Source organism: Pipra filicauda, unplaced genomic scaffold, assembly GCF_003945595.2.
Source record: "Pipra filicauda isolate LSUMZ 115617 unplaced genomic scaffold, ASM394559v2 scaffold19_size4547281_pilon, whole genome shotgun sequence".
NCBI lineage: Eukaryota > Metazoa > Chordata > Aves > Passeriformes > Pipridae > Pipra > Pipra filicauda.
The window spans coordinates 2,342,327-2,359,173 of record NW_024104309.1 but is presented as its reverse complement, the minus strand read 5'-3'; the positions used below and the strand labels follow the sequence as shown (position 1 = coordinate 2,359,173).

The window sequence follows — 16,847 nt, the reverse complement described above, 5'->3', positions numbered from 1 at the left end:
GTTTGCATTTCAGTACTTGGGGCATTAATCTAGCACGGTGGAAGTGGGGAAGGTTTTTGAGGTCGGTGCTCCAGGGCAAGGCAAAGCAAGTCTTTAACAAGCAGGGAGTACATTAGTTTGAATTTGCCCACATTTTTTAAAGCAAAAGCCAAAAAAGTCACTGGGAGTTCAGGCATAGTTCAGACATCTGGATAACATACCTGCTAGGTACAATAGCAAGAGAGAAAAAAGCATTTTGTTTAACTTTGGGTTTTTTGTGGAAGGGGTGAGTATCCTCTGCTGTCTCCTGTAAATAGAGGCTGAGACACAGAGAATTTGATTGTGCTTCAAAAGTGTTCCACTTTGTCAAGTCCTGAGATGTCCTTTAGACTTGTGTTCCTCAAAGTGCTCAGGATTCCAAAGCTTAGTAACATTCTGCACAGACTGAGAGGTGTGTGGTTTGACTGCTGATCTCTCCCTGGATATGCTGCGAAAGCAGCACTCTCAGCTCCCCTTAGGAAAAGAAAGGAGGAGCAGGAATGCCTTGAATCATTCAATAGTGCCTTTCTAATTGGTTAACTCCTTCTCTGATGGCATCCGATCTCAGAAAGGTTACAGTGATGGTGAAGTGTTTGGGGATAATATCAGATGAAAACTCTCACTGCTGGGATGAGGTTACAGCAGGGGCAAGATGAAAGGACATCTGGAGAATCCATCGTGGCCATTTATTGAAAAAGAAATGTATCTGAGCTACTGTTCCTTTCATCACTCAGTAATTTGGTCTTTCAAAGTTCAGTTTCTATTTTTTTATTTTATTTTGGGCTTTTCCCTTTACAATATTGCAAGCACCCTCACATTTAGGATTACAAAACAACCTAGAAATACAGTGAAGAGGAAAAGGTACAGGAGGACTCAGGAAACACTCAAATTAGAAACAACAGTTTTAAAGCTATTAAAGATGAAAGAGAAGTTACATATTGCAAAGTATTAGCAATAAATAATGAATTTAAATGTGAAACAGTGTATCTGTAAAGCACAGTACTTCTGTCAGTGGAACGTAATTATATTAGGTGACTTAATTTGTAAGATTTTTTATAATAGTTTTAGTTTCAGAGTATTTTTTGTTGTTGTAAATAAAAAAGCACCTGATGATATAATTCCTACACAGTCAACCTCTTGGTAGCTTGAGAGGAGGCTTCAGGTCTGACAGGAAGCAATTATAATTTTAGTTTTAGTCTTTAATTTTTTCCCCAACCAGAGGGGTGTTATACTAGCCTAATACCTGAAGCAGTTTGTTGTTATTAGGTATTTAGTGCAGCAGAAGCTCAAGATGTTTTTGATGTTCTCAAGTAATTGGGTAATAACCACATGTGAGGGGTTCTAATTGGAATTCATCTGGGCTCTTTTTTTCATTATTATTATTATGCAATTTGAGACACTTCCTTTGCTTTTCGGAGTCCAAATGGTTTGAACTGTAACTGTGTCAGAAGAGTTGTTCTCTTGCAAGAAGGTCACACTGTCATTAGAGAGCCCTTGAGCTGTCATATAACATATATAGAGGTGCTTCCCTGCCCCTTAGAACCAGTTTGGCAGCTGTGCCATTGGCAGGAGTTGACTGGTGTTGGTGGGTCCCTCTCCCCAACAAAGAATAAAAGTGAAAAGGATGAGGAACTGCAGCAGGCAAGAGGGAATCCTGAGCATCCTCTTCCTTCCCTCTGCTTGCTCTGGCTGCTCGTTTTTAGCATCCATCCCAGCCTGACTCTGTGCATCATATTCGGTCCCAGAGCTCCTTCTCCAAGGACAGGCAGAGGCGAAAGGCAGAGGGTGGGGCAGTCAGGGTTGCAAGAAGAGCCTGCAGAACTCAGTGGTGTGGAGGAGGGTTGTGCTGGAAGGGGGCGAGTTTAGGAAGTGGTTTGGGAGCTGTTGTGGTTCTGGTGAGTGGTTTGACCAAACTGGCCCTGCTTTAACAGAGCACCATGGAAGGGAGCTGCCCAGTGCCCAGCTGCTGACCAGGTCCATGCACACAGGTCTTCACAGGTGCAGGGGGTGCTCACTGAGGAAGGAGAGGTTTTTGTTCAGATGAGAGGAAGGATTATTGCCGATACCCACCAGCCTGTGGTTCTGTATACGAGTATTTGCTCAGTGATGTGAATCCAACTATGTCTTTCAGTTTTCTTTTCAAGTGTGCTGAAGCTCTGGGATCACTAATGTAGCTTGCACATCTCTGATTTATTGTGCTTGTTCTGCGTGCTGTTGATAGTAGCATTAAAATCTTTCATCTCATTTTTTCCCCCCCTTCTGCTTTCTTTATTCTTTGAAGGTTATGTTGCCATGGGAGCTGTTCTGCCCTCCTTCTGGGGACAGCAACCACTTGTTCAACAGCAGTTGGCCATGGGTGCTCAGCCTCCAGTTGCTCAGGTGATGCAGGGAGGACAGCCGATAGCGTGGGGCCAGCCCGGTATTTTTCCTCCTACTCAGCAGCCGTGGCCATCTGTAGCTGGTCAGTTCCAACCAACTGCCTTCATGCCAACACAAACTGTTTTGCCTTTACAAGCAGCCATGTTTCAAGGTACCATTGCTCCTATAGCTACAGTTCCACCCACAAGTGATTCCAACAGATCGAGTCCACAGACAGACAGACCCAGACAGAAAATGGGAAAAGAAATGTTTAAAGATTTCCAGATGGCTCAGCCTCCACCAGTGCCATCAAGAAAACCAGATCAGCCTTCCCTCAGTTGTACCTCAGAGGCCTTCTCAAGTTACTTTAATAAAGTTGGGATGGCACAGGAAGCAGATGATTGTGATGATTTTGACATCTCTCAGTTAAATTTGACTCCTGTGACTTCCACAACACCATCTACAAATTCACGTGAGTATTCCTATGCTTTCAGCCATACCTTTCCTCAGATGTGACCGCTCCTCAAAGTACTTATTTCTGGTTTTTCATATAGTAAATTCCAACACAGATACAAACTGAGAATCTTCATGCATGTCCAGCTTATTAAATGTGTTCCAGCCATAAAGGAAAATATCAGAGAGGAATTTCAGAGATCACAAAGATCAACAACCCAGATAGCTGAAGTCTGAAATTTAATTTCTAAGATAGTAATATGTGTTTTGTGGTAGGGCCATGCAAGCTGTTTGGCAAATGCCTATGACATTCAGACTTACAAATGGTTTCACTCATGTCCCATGCAAGCCATACCTTGCAGAAATTAGGGGATGGATATTTATTTTAATAGCTTGATGTACTGGACATGTGGGGAAATACATTGAAGAGTTGTAAAATAAAGCTTATGGTGTTCATAGCATGGAGATGGGGGATTTTGCAGGTTGCTGAAAAGAGGAGTTCATGAGACACAGATTTACCAGGAGTCAGACAGAGACCTTCTGGTTCAATTACCTGCCAGAGGGCAGGCAACTCACACATTCTTAATGTAATGTAGTGGCATCTCCCTGGCTCCTGAAGACACAGGCCAGATGCAGCCAAACTTAATTTAGAAGTTGCCAAATGAAATCAAATACATGGAGTTGATAATGTGTTCAAATTTACCTCGTACAGCTCCTCATCAGAAAATAATTTTTGAGAGTAATAAAGTTGAAGGCTATAAAGCATGAGCAAATTCTGTGCTGCTGTGTCTTTCTGAAGAAATTAACAGAATATATTCTGTTGCTGTTACCTTAATCTTTGTTTAGCTCCAACCCCTGCACCCAGACAGAGTTCTCCATCAAAATCATCAGCGTCTCATACGAGTGATCCTGCTGCAGATGACCTCTTTGAAGAGGGGTTTGAAAGCCCAAGCAAAAGTGAGGAGCCAGAGGCTGTGAGTAGCAACAAGGTTTCTAAGCCCTTATTGTCTCTTTTTAGCTAGAAAAGACACAAGTTAATTAAATGTTGTTTTGTAGTGTCAGAAGTAACTATTCCAGTAGGGCTGGGTGGTACTTAAGGAGGGGCTGCAGACAGAATTCACGTCCTGCTTTGGGTTTGATAGCTGATAGCATGGCTTTTGCATTGATATGCACTAATATTGCATACAAGGAACCAAACTCAGAGTTCATATGTGAGGCTGTATATGTTAGTTGTATCTAATCCCTTTTTTAGCATACCAGCATTCACTTACTCATGGTAAGGAAGTCTGAGGTAAAACAACAAACATGGTGAGGCTGCAAAGAAAGATGTGAGAGTCTGTGTGTTAAAATGATGGTTGATGTTGTCTTGCACATTCTTGCATCCCAGTTGTTTGCCTAGTTACATTCCTCAATGTTCTGGCCCTCAATATGTGATTTCTTTGCCTTTATGGACCAAAGCAAGAAATGTTATCCAAGCAATGACTGTAAGTCCCAAGGTGTCTTAGGGAGGTAAGAGCCCGAGTGAGCCAAAGGCAAGAGGGAGTCTGTATGACAAAAGGACCCAAAGGTACAAAATAATGCAAGCTTGGACTCTTTCTGATTCACATGGTTTCACTGGCTTTCAGGGCTTTTTGCAGTTCTGGTTTGCCTGATCCAGTACCTTCTGAGGTCTGTGGCAGCTTCTGCCTGGGCTCCAGCAGGAACTGGGGAGGTTCTTTCCTGACTGCATCAGCTATAGCAAACCATTATGGCTTTTGAGAACATATCAGGGGTGAGGTCTCACTTCCTGATTTTCATGAGATAGGATGTACTTGCTATGCCCACAGCATGAAAATAACCTCGTGTTGACTTTTCACTTTCTATTGTTGAGAAAAAAAGGTGTTATGTTCTTGTATTCTAGCCTGATGGGTCTCAGGCCTCCTCCACAAGTGATCCATTTGGTGAGCCAACTGGTGATACTATAAGTCCACAGGTCGGTAGCTAGATAGCACAGGTTGGGGTAGGTATCTGTCCTTTTTTTCTCTACACCTTGAGGTGTTCACTTATTCTCCCACCAGTGCCTACCATTGCTTTCATGGATGCATGGTTTATTTTTCCCTTTCATCTTTCCGTTTGACCTCTCCATCATCCACAGTGTATTTCTCATGCTTGGTGGTTTGCATGGCTTTTGCCATTCACTAAGTGTTGCAGCTTATGCAAATATGTGTGTTTCAGCTGCCTGCATGCTTTAAAGAAATGTAGACTTATTTTACTTTGTGTTCAAATTCTAAGGGCAAATAGGGAAACTGAGCCATTACTAACAATGTATTTTTTTAATCAAATCCACTCTGGCCTTCAGTCAGATGTAACATATTAAATGGAATAAGACATCTTACCCATAGACATAACAATCATTAAATAAAATTATATAATGATACATGAATGTCTCTACCCTAAATCAATGCGATAATCAGTAGAAGAAGCACGTTTATTATCTGCTTGTAAAAAATATTGAAATGGGTTTGTGTATTTTTATCTCCGACTGCAAATTAAAAACATTAGAAAATTATGATCATTCATATTAGCATTGGTATACTGATGTCTTAAAAATTACTCATCAATGTAAGTCATTTAAATTCAGACAGACGGGAAAAACAATCTTTTCGTCTTTTGTGTTACAGAACATGGTAGAAAATGTGGCTCCCAGTGAATGTTCTGTGATTTGTTTCAATACAGTAAATATGTTTTACCAAAAAGACAGTGAAGCTACAAAGTTTTATGAGGGCTAAGCATTGTTGTTCCATCCAAAGACTCTCTAGTGTTGCTATTTGAAGGATATGTTTCCTTGTCTTTTCCCTATCTGCCATTCTGCAGTATTTGATATTGCCCAAATATGTGATCTGATACGGCTTCTGTGCTCCAGCACAGAGCTCCTGGAGCAAATAAGTAACAGCGGTAGAACCCTTTCCATTTTTGTACAGAAATTGCACTGGGTTTACTAGTGACTTACCCATCCTGAGCCAAAGTAACTTGGTTTCAACTCAGAATTAATAGTTTCATTTGGAGTCAGTTTACTTTGTGCATTAAATATGATTTAAAAAAATCTTAGAGCAACTTAGCTTTGATCCATTTGGGAAGAATAAGATTATCTCTTAATAATATGCGGTGCTGTGAGAAGGCATCTCCCCCTTCTTTAGCTTCACCAATGTAATGCTCAGCTCTTGGAGGGCTGAAGCAAAAGTAGCTTTAAGCTTTGTGTCTCATTGAGTCTAAAAATGACAGTGTAAGGATGCAGTCAAGCTGGGATGAGCTGCTCTAGCAAGAGCGTTTGATATTTACTCCAGTGAGAACTGCTTCTGCAGGTGGATGGTGCCACATAATAATTTGGCTGTGTCTTTGCTGACATCACCAGCTCTCCCAGCTTCAGACCACTCCAAGAATTCTTTCCTAGGTCAAGAAAGAGGATTTGACTTTTGTCTGAGTCCTACACTCTGGAAATCCACATACATTTGTTTATTATGGTTTGTCATACTCGGGATAATTCTGAAATTCATCCTGGGGAGAGTAATGATAAAATCTCTAATTTTTTGACAGTCACAGATATAGTTAAAATCATTGCTAAACTACCATCACACACATTTACCTGCCAGGAGTTCTGGATAGAACTTGAAACAGTAGTTTAAGTCTGGTAATGCATCCTACCATGTAAGGGAGTTGAGTGAGGGACTCCTTTTGTTCTGCTTTTATGTAACACATAGCAAAATACGCTCTTTTACCCATCAAGAGTATCTGGGAGCTACAAGAACAATATATTAGCAGTGATTCCATATGGTTTTTCTGTATTTTTTGTTAATCTGCAGAGTCTTGCATCAAATATATATACTTCTCAGGAATATATTCTGGGAAATGTTAAATAATGTTACTGATTATCATATTACAGTAATTCCTAGAAGCTTTTGGCAGGAACAGGAAGCTGAACAAAAAGAAAGCCCCTATCCAGTGAAGTTTCACTAATATCATTGTGGCTCTGTGCAGAGCCATTCAGCAACAGTCTGTAGGAAATCCACTTGCTAAAGCCAGCCCATCGAATTCTGAAGCCTGGTATCATCAGAGCAATGGGAAGTCTAATCTCCATGGAAAATTATCAATTCAGGACTTACTACTGAGTTGTGTATTGAGCTCTGCATTTGGAGAGAAACTTAATGGGGAGAAACATGTAGTACAAAAGAATCACAGTCTGCATAAAAGCCACTTTTGTGGCTTAGATGGGAGATTACTTCACTCTTTGGAACATGGTTCTTACCCCAGGAACAGCACAGTAACAACTCGGCTGAATGGACCACTCGGGAGCACAGCATAGTATTGTGTGCAGAAATTTCAAATATATCTGTTCCCAGCATCTCTGAAATCAGCCCATACAGTATCTTTACTTATCTTGATGTAGTCAGAATACTCACCTGCCTAGCTTTTTGCACCCTGGTCTTTCAAGGTACCACAGCAATTTGATGTCTTGATTCCTTCTGATACTTTATATTATCATTTAGCTACTATCTTCTTTTCTCCTATTTTTCCTCTCTTCCTTTTGCAATCTTCAACTTCAGCTCTCAAAATCCTAATCCTACCAGTAACTGTTCTATAAGTCACTCTTCCACAAATAGCTATGAATTCTTAGTAGGTACATGTGACACTTTATGGGTATGTTACATTTTTGTCCCTCTATGGTTGAAGATAAGAAGCAGAGAGGCCTAACTTTCACAGGTGAAATAAGATCAACTCTTTGCAGGGTTGTTTATATAGCAAGATTTGTATTTGCTTGTTTTCCTTTTGTTTGTGCACCCCATTGAGGTTGGATAGTCTTTTTCCAGAAGGGGTGAAGAGAACACTGAATCAGATGACTGCCATCTTCAGCTGATTAATGTTGTATCCCTACTGCTGTCTTTAGATTGTGTGTGGGGTAACTATGAGGAAAGGAGAGAGAGGGAAAGAACTGGTTTTAGCTGCAATTCTACCCAATGTGTTAAACATATCTTATTATTGACATTTTACATTAAAGCAAGAAGTTTGAACAGAGGAACAAATGCAGCTCTAGTGAGATGCTGCCCAGTTCAAAACTTGCACTGGCAATCATTCATGAGAGATTCTCAAGAAACCTTCAAAACATTTGTGGCTAAAGCATAGCTTCCTGAAAAAATTGTTTAGTTGTTCTGTGAAATGTGTGCAGACAATTATAAGCCCTCAAAATATGTCACACCCTTCACAATGCTATCAGCACTGTCAGGAGAGCAACAGTTCATTAGAATATTTGTCTATCAGCTTTTGGTGGTACTTCAGTGGCCTGCTGCCATCATCTATCTTTGAGCAAATGCCATTCTTAGTGATAAATGTTCCTAATAGTCTTAGTCAGCTCCAGGATGGACTGCTATAATTCTTTATTTGGACTGGTTTTAGGAAGTTGAGAGAAAACAGAAAATTATGGACAAAGCACTGGCTTATCTGGGAGCTTAGTGATCTTCAGGAGGGCATATCAAGCTGACTCTTCATCCTCCTCTTCCTTCTGCCCCTTTTCTATTGCACCAGGATTTGGAATGGGCTCCACATATTAAAGCCTGTATTTGCAAGACCTCTTCCTATCATTCACCTGACTCAGTAGGAACTGTATAGAGTCCAACAAGAAATTCATAATGATTATAGGTGACCTGTTCTTGGTAGGCTCTAGAACTTTCATTCTCAAACTGAAGACACAGCACTGAGCAGGGCTGTGCTCCTGAGAGAAGTAGTGTTATGTCTTTGGAAAGGGATCACAGTTTGGGAAGTATTGTTTCATTCCAGAGAAATCCTAAAATTTATATTTCAAGTCTCATACGCAGTTGTTCATCACTGTATTTCCCAGGGAATCTGAAGGGCCATGAGCAGAGAAATTCAGGCTGCTTTGTGAACGGGGCCATCCTACAGATTTGCCTCCATCTCCACTGCTACAGTCCTCTCCAAGTTGTTAGTTTTCATGTGACCAGCTTATACACAGGCTTCTCACTTATTCCAGGGTTATCAATCCCACCTGAAGTAGCCATGTGCCCTTCCATTCCTCTAGCTTTTTCTTCCAAACAAGAGAAAACATACTGTGTAGCTTATGTAGAGCCACGGTCCTTGCTGACTGGCATCTCAGCAGTTCAATTTGGGGATAAGCTCTCCTCACTTTATCTGTAATGAGGTCATTTAAAAGTTCCCTGTCTTCTGCACAACTGATTTTAAAAATCTACTTGTGATATTTTAGTATCTTTGAGACTTCTGAACAACTGGAACTGACCATTGGGTTCAGAAGTTTTGAAGGAGAATTGGCAGATATGTAGATGGGAAGTATAATTGTGTAGCTACTGTTTTGTTAGGAAAGGAGCCCAGAAATAATCAGCATGTTTCATGGCTGCAGTTCAGTTTTATAATGGGACCAAGATGGAGCAGGTTCATATTTCTGAGTAGTTCTCATTGCTTTTTCATTTTGTGGATGTACAGCATCCATCTTGATACTAAAATGACAGAAACTTTTAAAATTATAATAATTAAACTGGATATTTGAAACTAGGAAATATTCCTAGGTAGGTTTATAATAAGAACAGAGGCATTCTCCAGTCATAATCCTGAACTAGAAGGTTGGTATATTTATGCTGCTAATAGAGGTTAGCTGTAAGAAAACCCCTAAATATTAAAAATTAATAATGAATAATAAGTAATAAATAAAAACTGGCTGTTAATGGGCCAATAGGAATGACCTGTCTTATCACCAAAAATCTTTAATTTGATCCCCGCTTGCCAACTTTACTATGTCCTATTTTGCTGAGTCAGCATGCAATAAACAGTGAAGACGCATCACACTCCCACCCCTTTCACTTGCATCCCCAGCACAAGATGCTCATTTTGTCTGGCTCTCCAGCACTCTTATTTCATGAAACTCTTATCGTTTGAGCCTGCCCTTTCTGATCAGTCAGCCAGGAGTAAAACTGGCACTGAGAATCTGTTGTAAAGGGCAAGGAAATCTATGCAGGCCTCACCTCTTCAATTGAGTACATCTTGCCTGAAGCTCTGCACGTAGCAGGGTGTCTCAAAGTGATGAAAGGGCTGCCACGGTAAAAATAGTCTCTTCCTAACCCAGTCCCGTGTTATGTTTTGTGAGTGAGTTCACCTCTGCAAGCCTAAGTAGGTTCTGAGTCTTTCAGGAGATGTTCTCCAGTGATTAGTTCTGCTGGGGAGCCGATGTTAATATCTTTAAATTGGATGCAAATTTACTTCTAGTATTTACATAATGTTATTCAAATGCATTAGCGACCTTGTTGTCCCATGCAGTAGTGTGCTACACCAGAAATACTTACAGTTTGCTGCAGTCTTAAAATAAGAATAAACTGATTTGCAGCATGAACTATCTCTAGAATATAGCAGCAAAAAAAAAGGGTGCTTCCAGTTGTCATCTTGGTTTCTCCCTGTAGATTGATGAAAGCACATCACCAGTGCTTCTGGGCCAGTTCAGAAAGGAAAACACTTTGAGATTCAAGGGGTTTATGTGAATTGGCAGCTTTGTTTGCTATATTGTTTGTTTGTCTCTTTTTGTTCTGACAAAGACCAGTTCTTTCCTTTCCTTCCCTCCGAGTCTGTTCCTAATGCAGTGGTAGAAGTAGAAAGCAGAAAACATTGCTGAGATGGTTCTGATACTGTGAGAAGAGTTATGCTCACCTGCCTTTTCACAACAAGCCTGTGACTTTTGCATGGAGTGTGTACAAAAAGGAGGTGTATTTCTGATTTCGAGACCCTCCAAAACAGTGCCCAGCACTGTGAGAGAAACTACTCATGAAGTCAACAGCACTCAACTCTCCTTTTGCCTCTTTTCTATCCCTTTCTGCTCTCTTTTACCCTTTTGAGTACCGTGTCAATACTTTACAGATACCATTTGCAATGTTGGGCTACAGGCACGATGTGCTGCTTGAATTAGCTCAAAATAATATTAGAAAACAAATCTCAGACATTGACACAAAAACTTTGGCGGGGAAGATTGCACACAATTACTGCAATTAATTTCTCATTTAGGCATCTGAAGGGGGAAATCAACTGAAAGGAAGACATAAGAACACACTTTTCATGCAAAATGCCCTGGTCTAAATGTAAAGGCTGCCTCATGTGCGATGTAAAGTGCTGATGACCGATGATGAGCTCCTCCTCCTCTTCCAAGGGTGTCAAGTTCAGTGGCACCTTAGGACACTTGTTACTTAAGCACATCTGCATATCTTAAGGATATTTGAGGACAGCTCTAACAAGCAGGCTTGACATTTTGAAAAGCTCTTTTTTCCCCTGAAGGCATTTGGAAAACTGACATCTTTTGTTCCAAAGGGGTGTTCTCCCTCCCTCTCCTTTTCTTCTTCTCCTTCTTTTCACTTCGCTTTGCAATCACCTCAGGTTCAGCAACTGCCTGAAGAATGGCCTGGTGTGTGTCAGGTTCACACATTAATTAGTACAGATTTTCTCTGAACTAGCTGTGATAGATCATTCTGGCAGCTTCATGTCTGTGGTACGTGAAAATTGGCACAGGTAGACTTAACACACAGTATGTGAAATGCAGTTATTTACTCTCAGTCATCTCTTCTGATTACCTTTGGTTTTTCAAGGTCACAAAATATATTTGCTTCTTGCTCAGGATAATTTCAGAAGCCTTTATTTAATCATTCCAGAGGATTTCTCTCATCCTCTCATAATGCTTGTAGTGTACTCAAGGGCTTCATGTAGGTAGGAGATGGGGAAACAGGGTCCCTGCACGGTCCAGAAATGTAGTAATTTCAGAGAATAAGAGACAACTTTTCTTGGCATGGAGGAAACAGGTCATATTTTGGATTTGTTGTGTTTGCTCCTCATTCAACACAAGCTGCACAGTGAAGCAGGAGGGGGCACTGGGACAGGACACTGGCCAGGTACCCTGGGCACAGAGTACATACAGCCCTACGAATCTCCCTTTGGGCTGTTTTTCCCATCCTCAGCATTTGTATAAGCAGTGATTAAAATCCTGTGCCATCCCCTGGCAGACATGTCTCTGCTCCGCAGTACCCAGTGATTTGCCAACTTTCAGAGGTTTTTTTGCTCAAAGTCAGCTCCTGCTAATGCTGCTGTAACACGAGTTGATTCTAACTTGGTTAAATTCAACGTCGTGGCGTGGTATTTGAATATTTATCAAGCTGTGGAGAGTTAATGCAGTATGGCATTAATTAGCCTTTCTGCCTGTCTTGTTCTTTTTTTAGATGTCATTCTTAGTTTAATAAATTACTTTCTGGAAATGAAGTAGAATGGATTCCAGGGTCCATGGGTGATTTGCTTCCCACTGCAGCCAAGATGAACATAGTATTAAGCACAGGGTGTCAGTTATGAAGCAACGCTGAAGAACATGGCAGCTTTTCCCCCTCCCCATCCAGGAAATTCCCCAGGAAGTATCCGTTAGCAAATTGACACACTGTCCTCCTGGCTTTAATGATTGTACTAATAGTTCTACAGACTCCTAATCAAACTGAGCTGGGCTAGTGTTCCTCGTTCTTCATAGGCAACTCATGTTGTTATTTTAAATCCCATCACAACTTCATTAGCTCAGCTTTCCGCAGCGGTTTCTGTTTGCAAGTGGTTTTCTCCCTGAGTTGTGTAAAACCCACAGGTTTGTTCTGCTGTTGTGCTGCTGGGGGGGGGGGTATCTTAGCCTGGGATGAGTAACAGCCTTTTATACCGGCTACACTTCTGGTCTCTAAACTTCCAAGCATCCAGTCAGATAAATTATTATTTAATTTCTTCATATGTCTATGCCCAGCAGTGAAAATCAGTGCATGGCCAGTGCTGGAAGAGGAAATTGCTAGTAAGCATTCATTTTCTGAAATAATGTCCTGTTTTCTTCACAATTTACCCTGAGTACCCTGATCACTCAAGGCAGCACAGAAAGCAAACACTTCCTTTGGGTTTTGACTGACAAAGTGTTGCTGTTCTCAAGCAGATGTTCTTAAAATGTTCTAAAAATGCTGTCTGGAGACATCTCCGCTTATTTTATTTTTGTTATCCCCAGGAAGCAGAACCTCTCTACGCCCAGATTAACAGACCTAAGAAATAGCATTGTTACAGTCTTGTGGTGCTCCAAGACTCAAACGAAACCCAACAACCTGGCAGGCCTTTGGCTTTCATGCTTTTTTCCAATTGATTTTGTCTGACAAGGAGCGAGATTGCCCTTCTGGACTGGCTCTTCGAGTGTTCCTGATGTGTTTTTTTTTGGCAACCAATGGCAGATTCCTATGGCAGCACAAAATAAAAACTCTCCCTGCTTATCATACCACGAGTCCAGCCCCGTCCCCACAAGTGGTGGGTATCCAGACTAGGAAATCTTACTCCTCGGTCTTCTTTTAAAGATTTGTTGTCTTCTGTGTGCCACATATTGAGTAATAGACATTCCTTTTTCTTTTGAGCAAAAAGCAGAGTCTGTATGTAGCAGTGGCATTATCATTCAACAGCCTTTGGGGCACAAGTCGGCACTTTTTATGTCACGGTGACATGTTTTTCATCATCATTTACATCAGGCTGATCCTGACCCTTTTTTTTCCCTATGTAGACATATTTAAATAACAACAACAAAAAATACTGGTGGTGTCATTTTTTTTTTTATTTTATTTCTTATTCTGTAGTTTTGTATGAGTGACAGATCTAACAGCAGAACGCCTCCTGCGGAAATGATTCCTAACTTGAAACCACAGAATGAAACTCGGTTGTTTATCCATCCTGACTGAAATGTTGCCAAATGGACCTTTAAGTTCTAGCACATCATGAGGAAGAAATGCTGCTTTCTGTTGGAATACTCATGTTGTGGGTAGAGAAAGGACCTGGAGTCCCACTGAGGAAAGACGAAAGAGTCAGTATTTCCTAGGAAACTCTAAACAAAGTACAGAAAAGGAATATTTTTATTTCTTCAGTATCTTGCTGCTGTAATGCTATGCAGACAAGTGTTTTCTTCTCTGTGTGCCATTTTTGATGAAAAAAAATCATTTGCCAAATAATACTGGTATGCTTCTGGTTTAAGAGTTTGGCTGAAGCGGACTTTACAAATGGGACAAGGACGGCATGGATTTTGGAATAACAAACTGATTCTGTGATCAAATTGTTCATCTTTATCACTTTTTGTACATCAGAAAAATCAAATGGGATTTTTATTTTATAACTTGAAAAAAAAATCTTACTGTTAAACTCTTTAAATGTTTAAGGGGAAATGGCTTTAAGGAGTTTGAATGAAAATTGCCAGTTTTTTTGTAAATATAAATGTTATGAAAATTCTTTTACTAATGCCATTACACAGTAGAGAAGGTAGCAAGTTGCAGTGCTTGGGAGGGGTGGCAAACCCAATTTGTGGTTCTCACATCACATGTTTTTTCACATGCTTACAATAATGGGCTGAAGCTCAAGTGCATTTGCCAAAAGCAGTCAGCTTGTCAGCGACTAGTAAAATTAATGGGAACACTTGATTTTATGGTCTAGCGCTATCACACGGACATATTCCACTTACAAGAGCTCACATTTCATAGACATTCCTTTGAACCTCTGCATAGAAGTCATCAAACTGTTTACATGCAGAACAAAAGAATTTAAAACTTCCTTTTTTTACATTTATGAAACAAAAGTGCAGTGTTTGGGTTCATATGTTTAGCACATGATTTTCATAAAGAATCTATATATTTTTGCCCTACAGAGAATTGTTATACAGGTCAAATGTGTTTTCCTGATGTTCCTATGCAGTTACAGTATATTGAATTTAGTGGTTTAACACTAAAAAGACAAAAAAAGAAGAAAAAAAACAAAAAAAAAATAGAAAAAGGAAAAAAGGTTAAAGAAATCAAATGATTAATCAGTTTTTAGGGTTATTGTGCAGATTTTGTTTTTAAATTGGCACATTAGGATTTACATTTTTTGTCATGATTAAAATAGGCCTGGAGTTATAAATGTTTTACTTTCTTTCGTCTCTGTTATAAGCTAAAAATGGTTTAGAAGACAGAATAACTGGGGTGGCAACTGTTGGTATGTGCAAAAAAATCTCAAAACATGATTCCAGTCTTTTACTTTGAATTAGAGAAATTAGAGAAATGTGCGTTACCGAATGTATGTGAATGAAAAATTAGCTGTGAATAGACCTAATGAACCTGCAGAGAACTTTTATCCTCATTCACGGTCATCTGATGCTTCTTCCTTAGTCATGTGCAAACAGCTTTGTAGCAAATCTTATTTTCCCACCTGAAGAAAGATCAAGTTTTCTAACTGGAAAAGATATTTAAAACTTGGCAGATTTGAGTGTTTCAGGATTAAAAGCAGAGGTAAAAGTGTTTCTAAAGGACATTTCTGTAAGAATATTTTCATAATTTGCACAGTGGTGCTACTTTCTTCCTCAGTGGTTTTTTTGGGTTTTGTCCTACACGTGGAACCTCAAAGACAGTTTTGGTTCATCATAGACATTTGAGATTTAGTACTGTCAGTGCATTTCCAGTTATGGGGTAAAACGTTGAAAGAAGAGATTTATGTCTCAGAGGATCCATTGACATCATATTTATAGGAAGCGGATCATTAACGAATAGGTGCCGAGGGAATGAGGCTGGAATTTTAGTGTCTCCTGAGAGACGGCTGGACCATCACCACGGACCTTTGTCTTACCTTTACCAATGCTCATGAATAAAATCAGTTCCAAGTTGTCTTGTCATATGATCGTCCTTGTCATGGTTGAGATGCTGAGTCGAGAGGGCTGGAGGGCCTCTGCACTGTACCGGTATTGTAGATAACTGAAATATCCAGCTTGTGCAATTGTTTAATCCCTCATCCTTCACTAGCACTAAATTCGTCACTTTAAATTTAAAAACCAGGGAATCCCACCAGCCATCCTGTAATCATCCCCCGTAGGTTCTTGATCTTTACCTGTCATGAAAAGATATTTTGATAGATCGTAGTCATCCAAGTGTCTGATGAAACCTTTCATCTAATAACGTACTGGGCACCTTCTTTGCAAAGATGTTTACTCCGTGGTTTTCATTCATTTTTATTTCTGCATTCTGACACTTATTTTTTTAATAAAGATGAGAAAGATAAAATGACTGTTGCAGTACATTTCTAAACCTACTTTAACTTTACCTCAGATAATGACCATTTGTTAACATATACGGACACATTATTTTTAACTTTATGTATAACGCATTCAACAACAATGAAAGAAACCAACAAATTTTTAGAAATTTTCCATTAATTTCTGTAACACACCATGTAATACTGTTATGAATAAAAACATTAAAAAAAGGTGTCATTTCAGTAAGTTTGTTTCATAGCTTTTGCTCTTCTGGGGTAATTCTGCCATTCTTACAGTGTGGTGTTGGTGTTTGGCATGGACAGTATTTTTGACAGTAGAAGTATCTGGGAAAGGAGAAAATCCTCAATTTGGGGAATAACTATCTTAAACACTAAGTGTTGCTTATCTTGCAGATACGTAATTTGCTGATTTTAATTGCTGCCTCCACTTTTTCAGCCTTTTTGGGTGTTTTAGGATGAGCATTCCAAACCGGTAGGTATTTTTATCACCTCTTGCAAAATTACACATTCGTGGGACAGGCCACATTGTTTGATGCTCCCAAAGCTGGTGTACCTTTGTGGCATGAGAAACTGAAATTTATTTTGGTCACATTTTTCATTCAATTAAGATTTGAAATGAAAAATGTGCATTTAAACATGACAGTTTTGAAACCAGAACCCCCCAAAAAATTTCCAGTAATATGCACAGAACTGAAAGCAAAGCTTTGATCCAGTACCACATGGTAATTATACCACCTTCTGTATCAGTGGGACCTTTCTGCTGCTTGGGGCAATGTGTAGGGTTTGCTGGTGTGAAACTCTCAGTGCCACATGCAAAATAATAATGTTTTGATATTCAGAGGTACCAAGTACTGGATCTTTTGGTTGAGAAGGAACAGTACCATTCTTTGCCAAGAGGGTAATGCAATAAAGGTAATAAGGGTAAG

The 16,847-nt window shown here is 39.9% G+C and overlaps 1 protein-coding gene across 11 annotated transcripts in view; it reads left to right on the top strand.

The window, feature by feature from the left end:
- DAB1 (DAB adaptor protein 1) overlaps positions 1-15,929 on the top strand; it is a 436,638-nt gene extending 420,709 nt beyond the window's left edge. For all 11 annotated transcript variants that reach the window (XM_039380595.1, XM_027748810.2, XM_027748812.2 and 8 more), the window contains 4 exons: positions 2,300-2,848; positions 3,676-3,803; positions 4,730-4,828; positions 12,881-15,929. In XM_039380595.1, coding sequence (XP_039236529.1) covers positions 2,300-2,848; positions 3,676-3,803; positions 4,730-4,813 — 761 coding nt within the window. In that variant the 3' untranslated portion in view covers positions 4,814-4,828; positions 12,881-15,929. The remainder of the gene's footprint in view (positions 1-2,299; positions 2,849-3,675; positions 3,804-4,729; positions 4,829-12,880) is intronic.
- Positions 15,930-16,847: the final 918 nt, after the last annotated feature.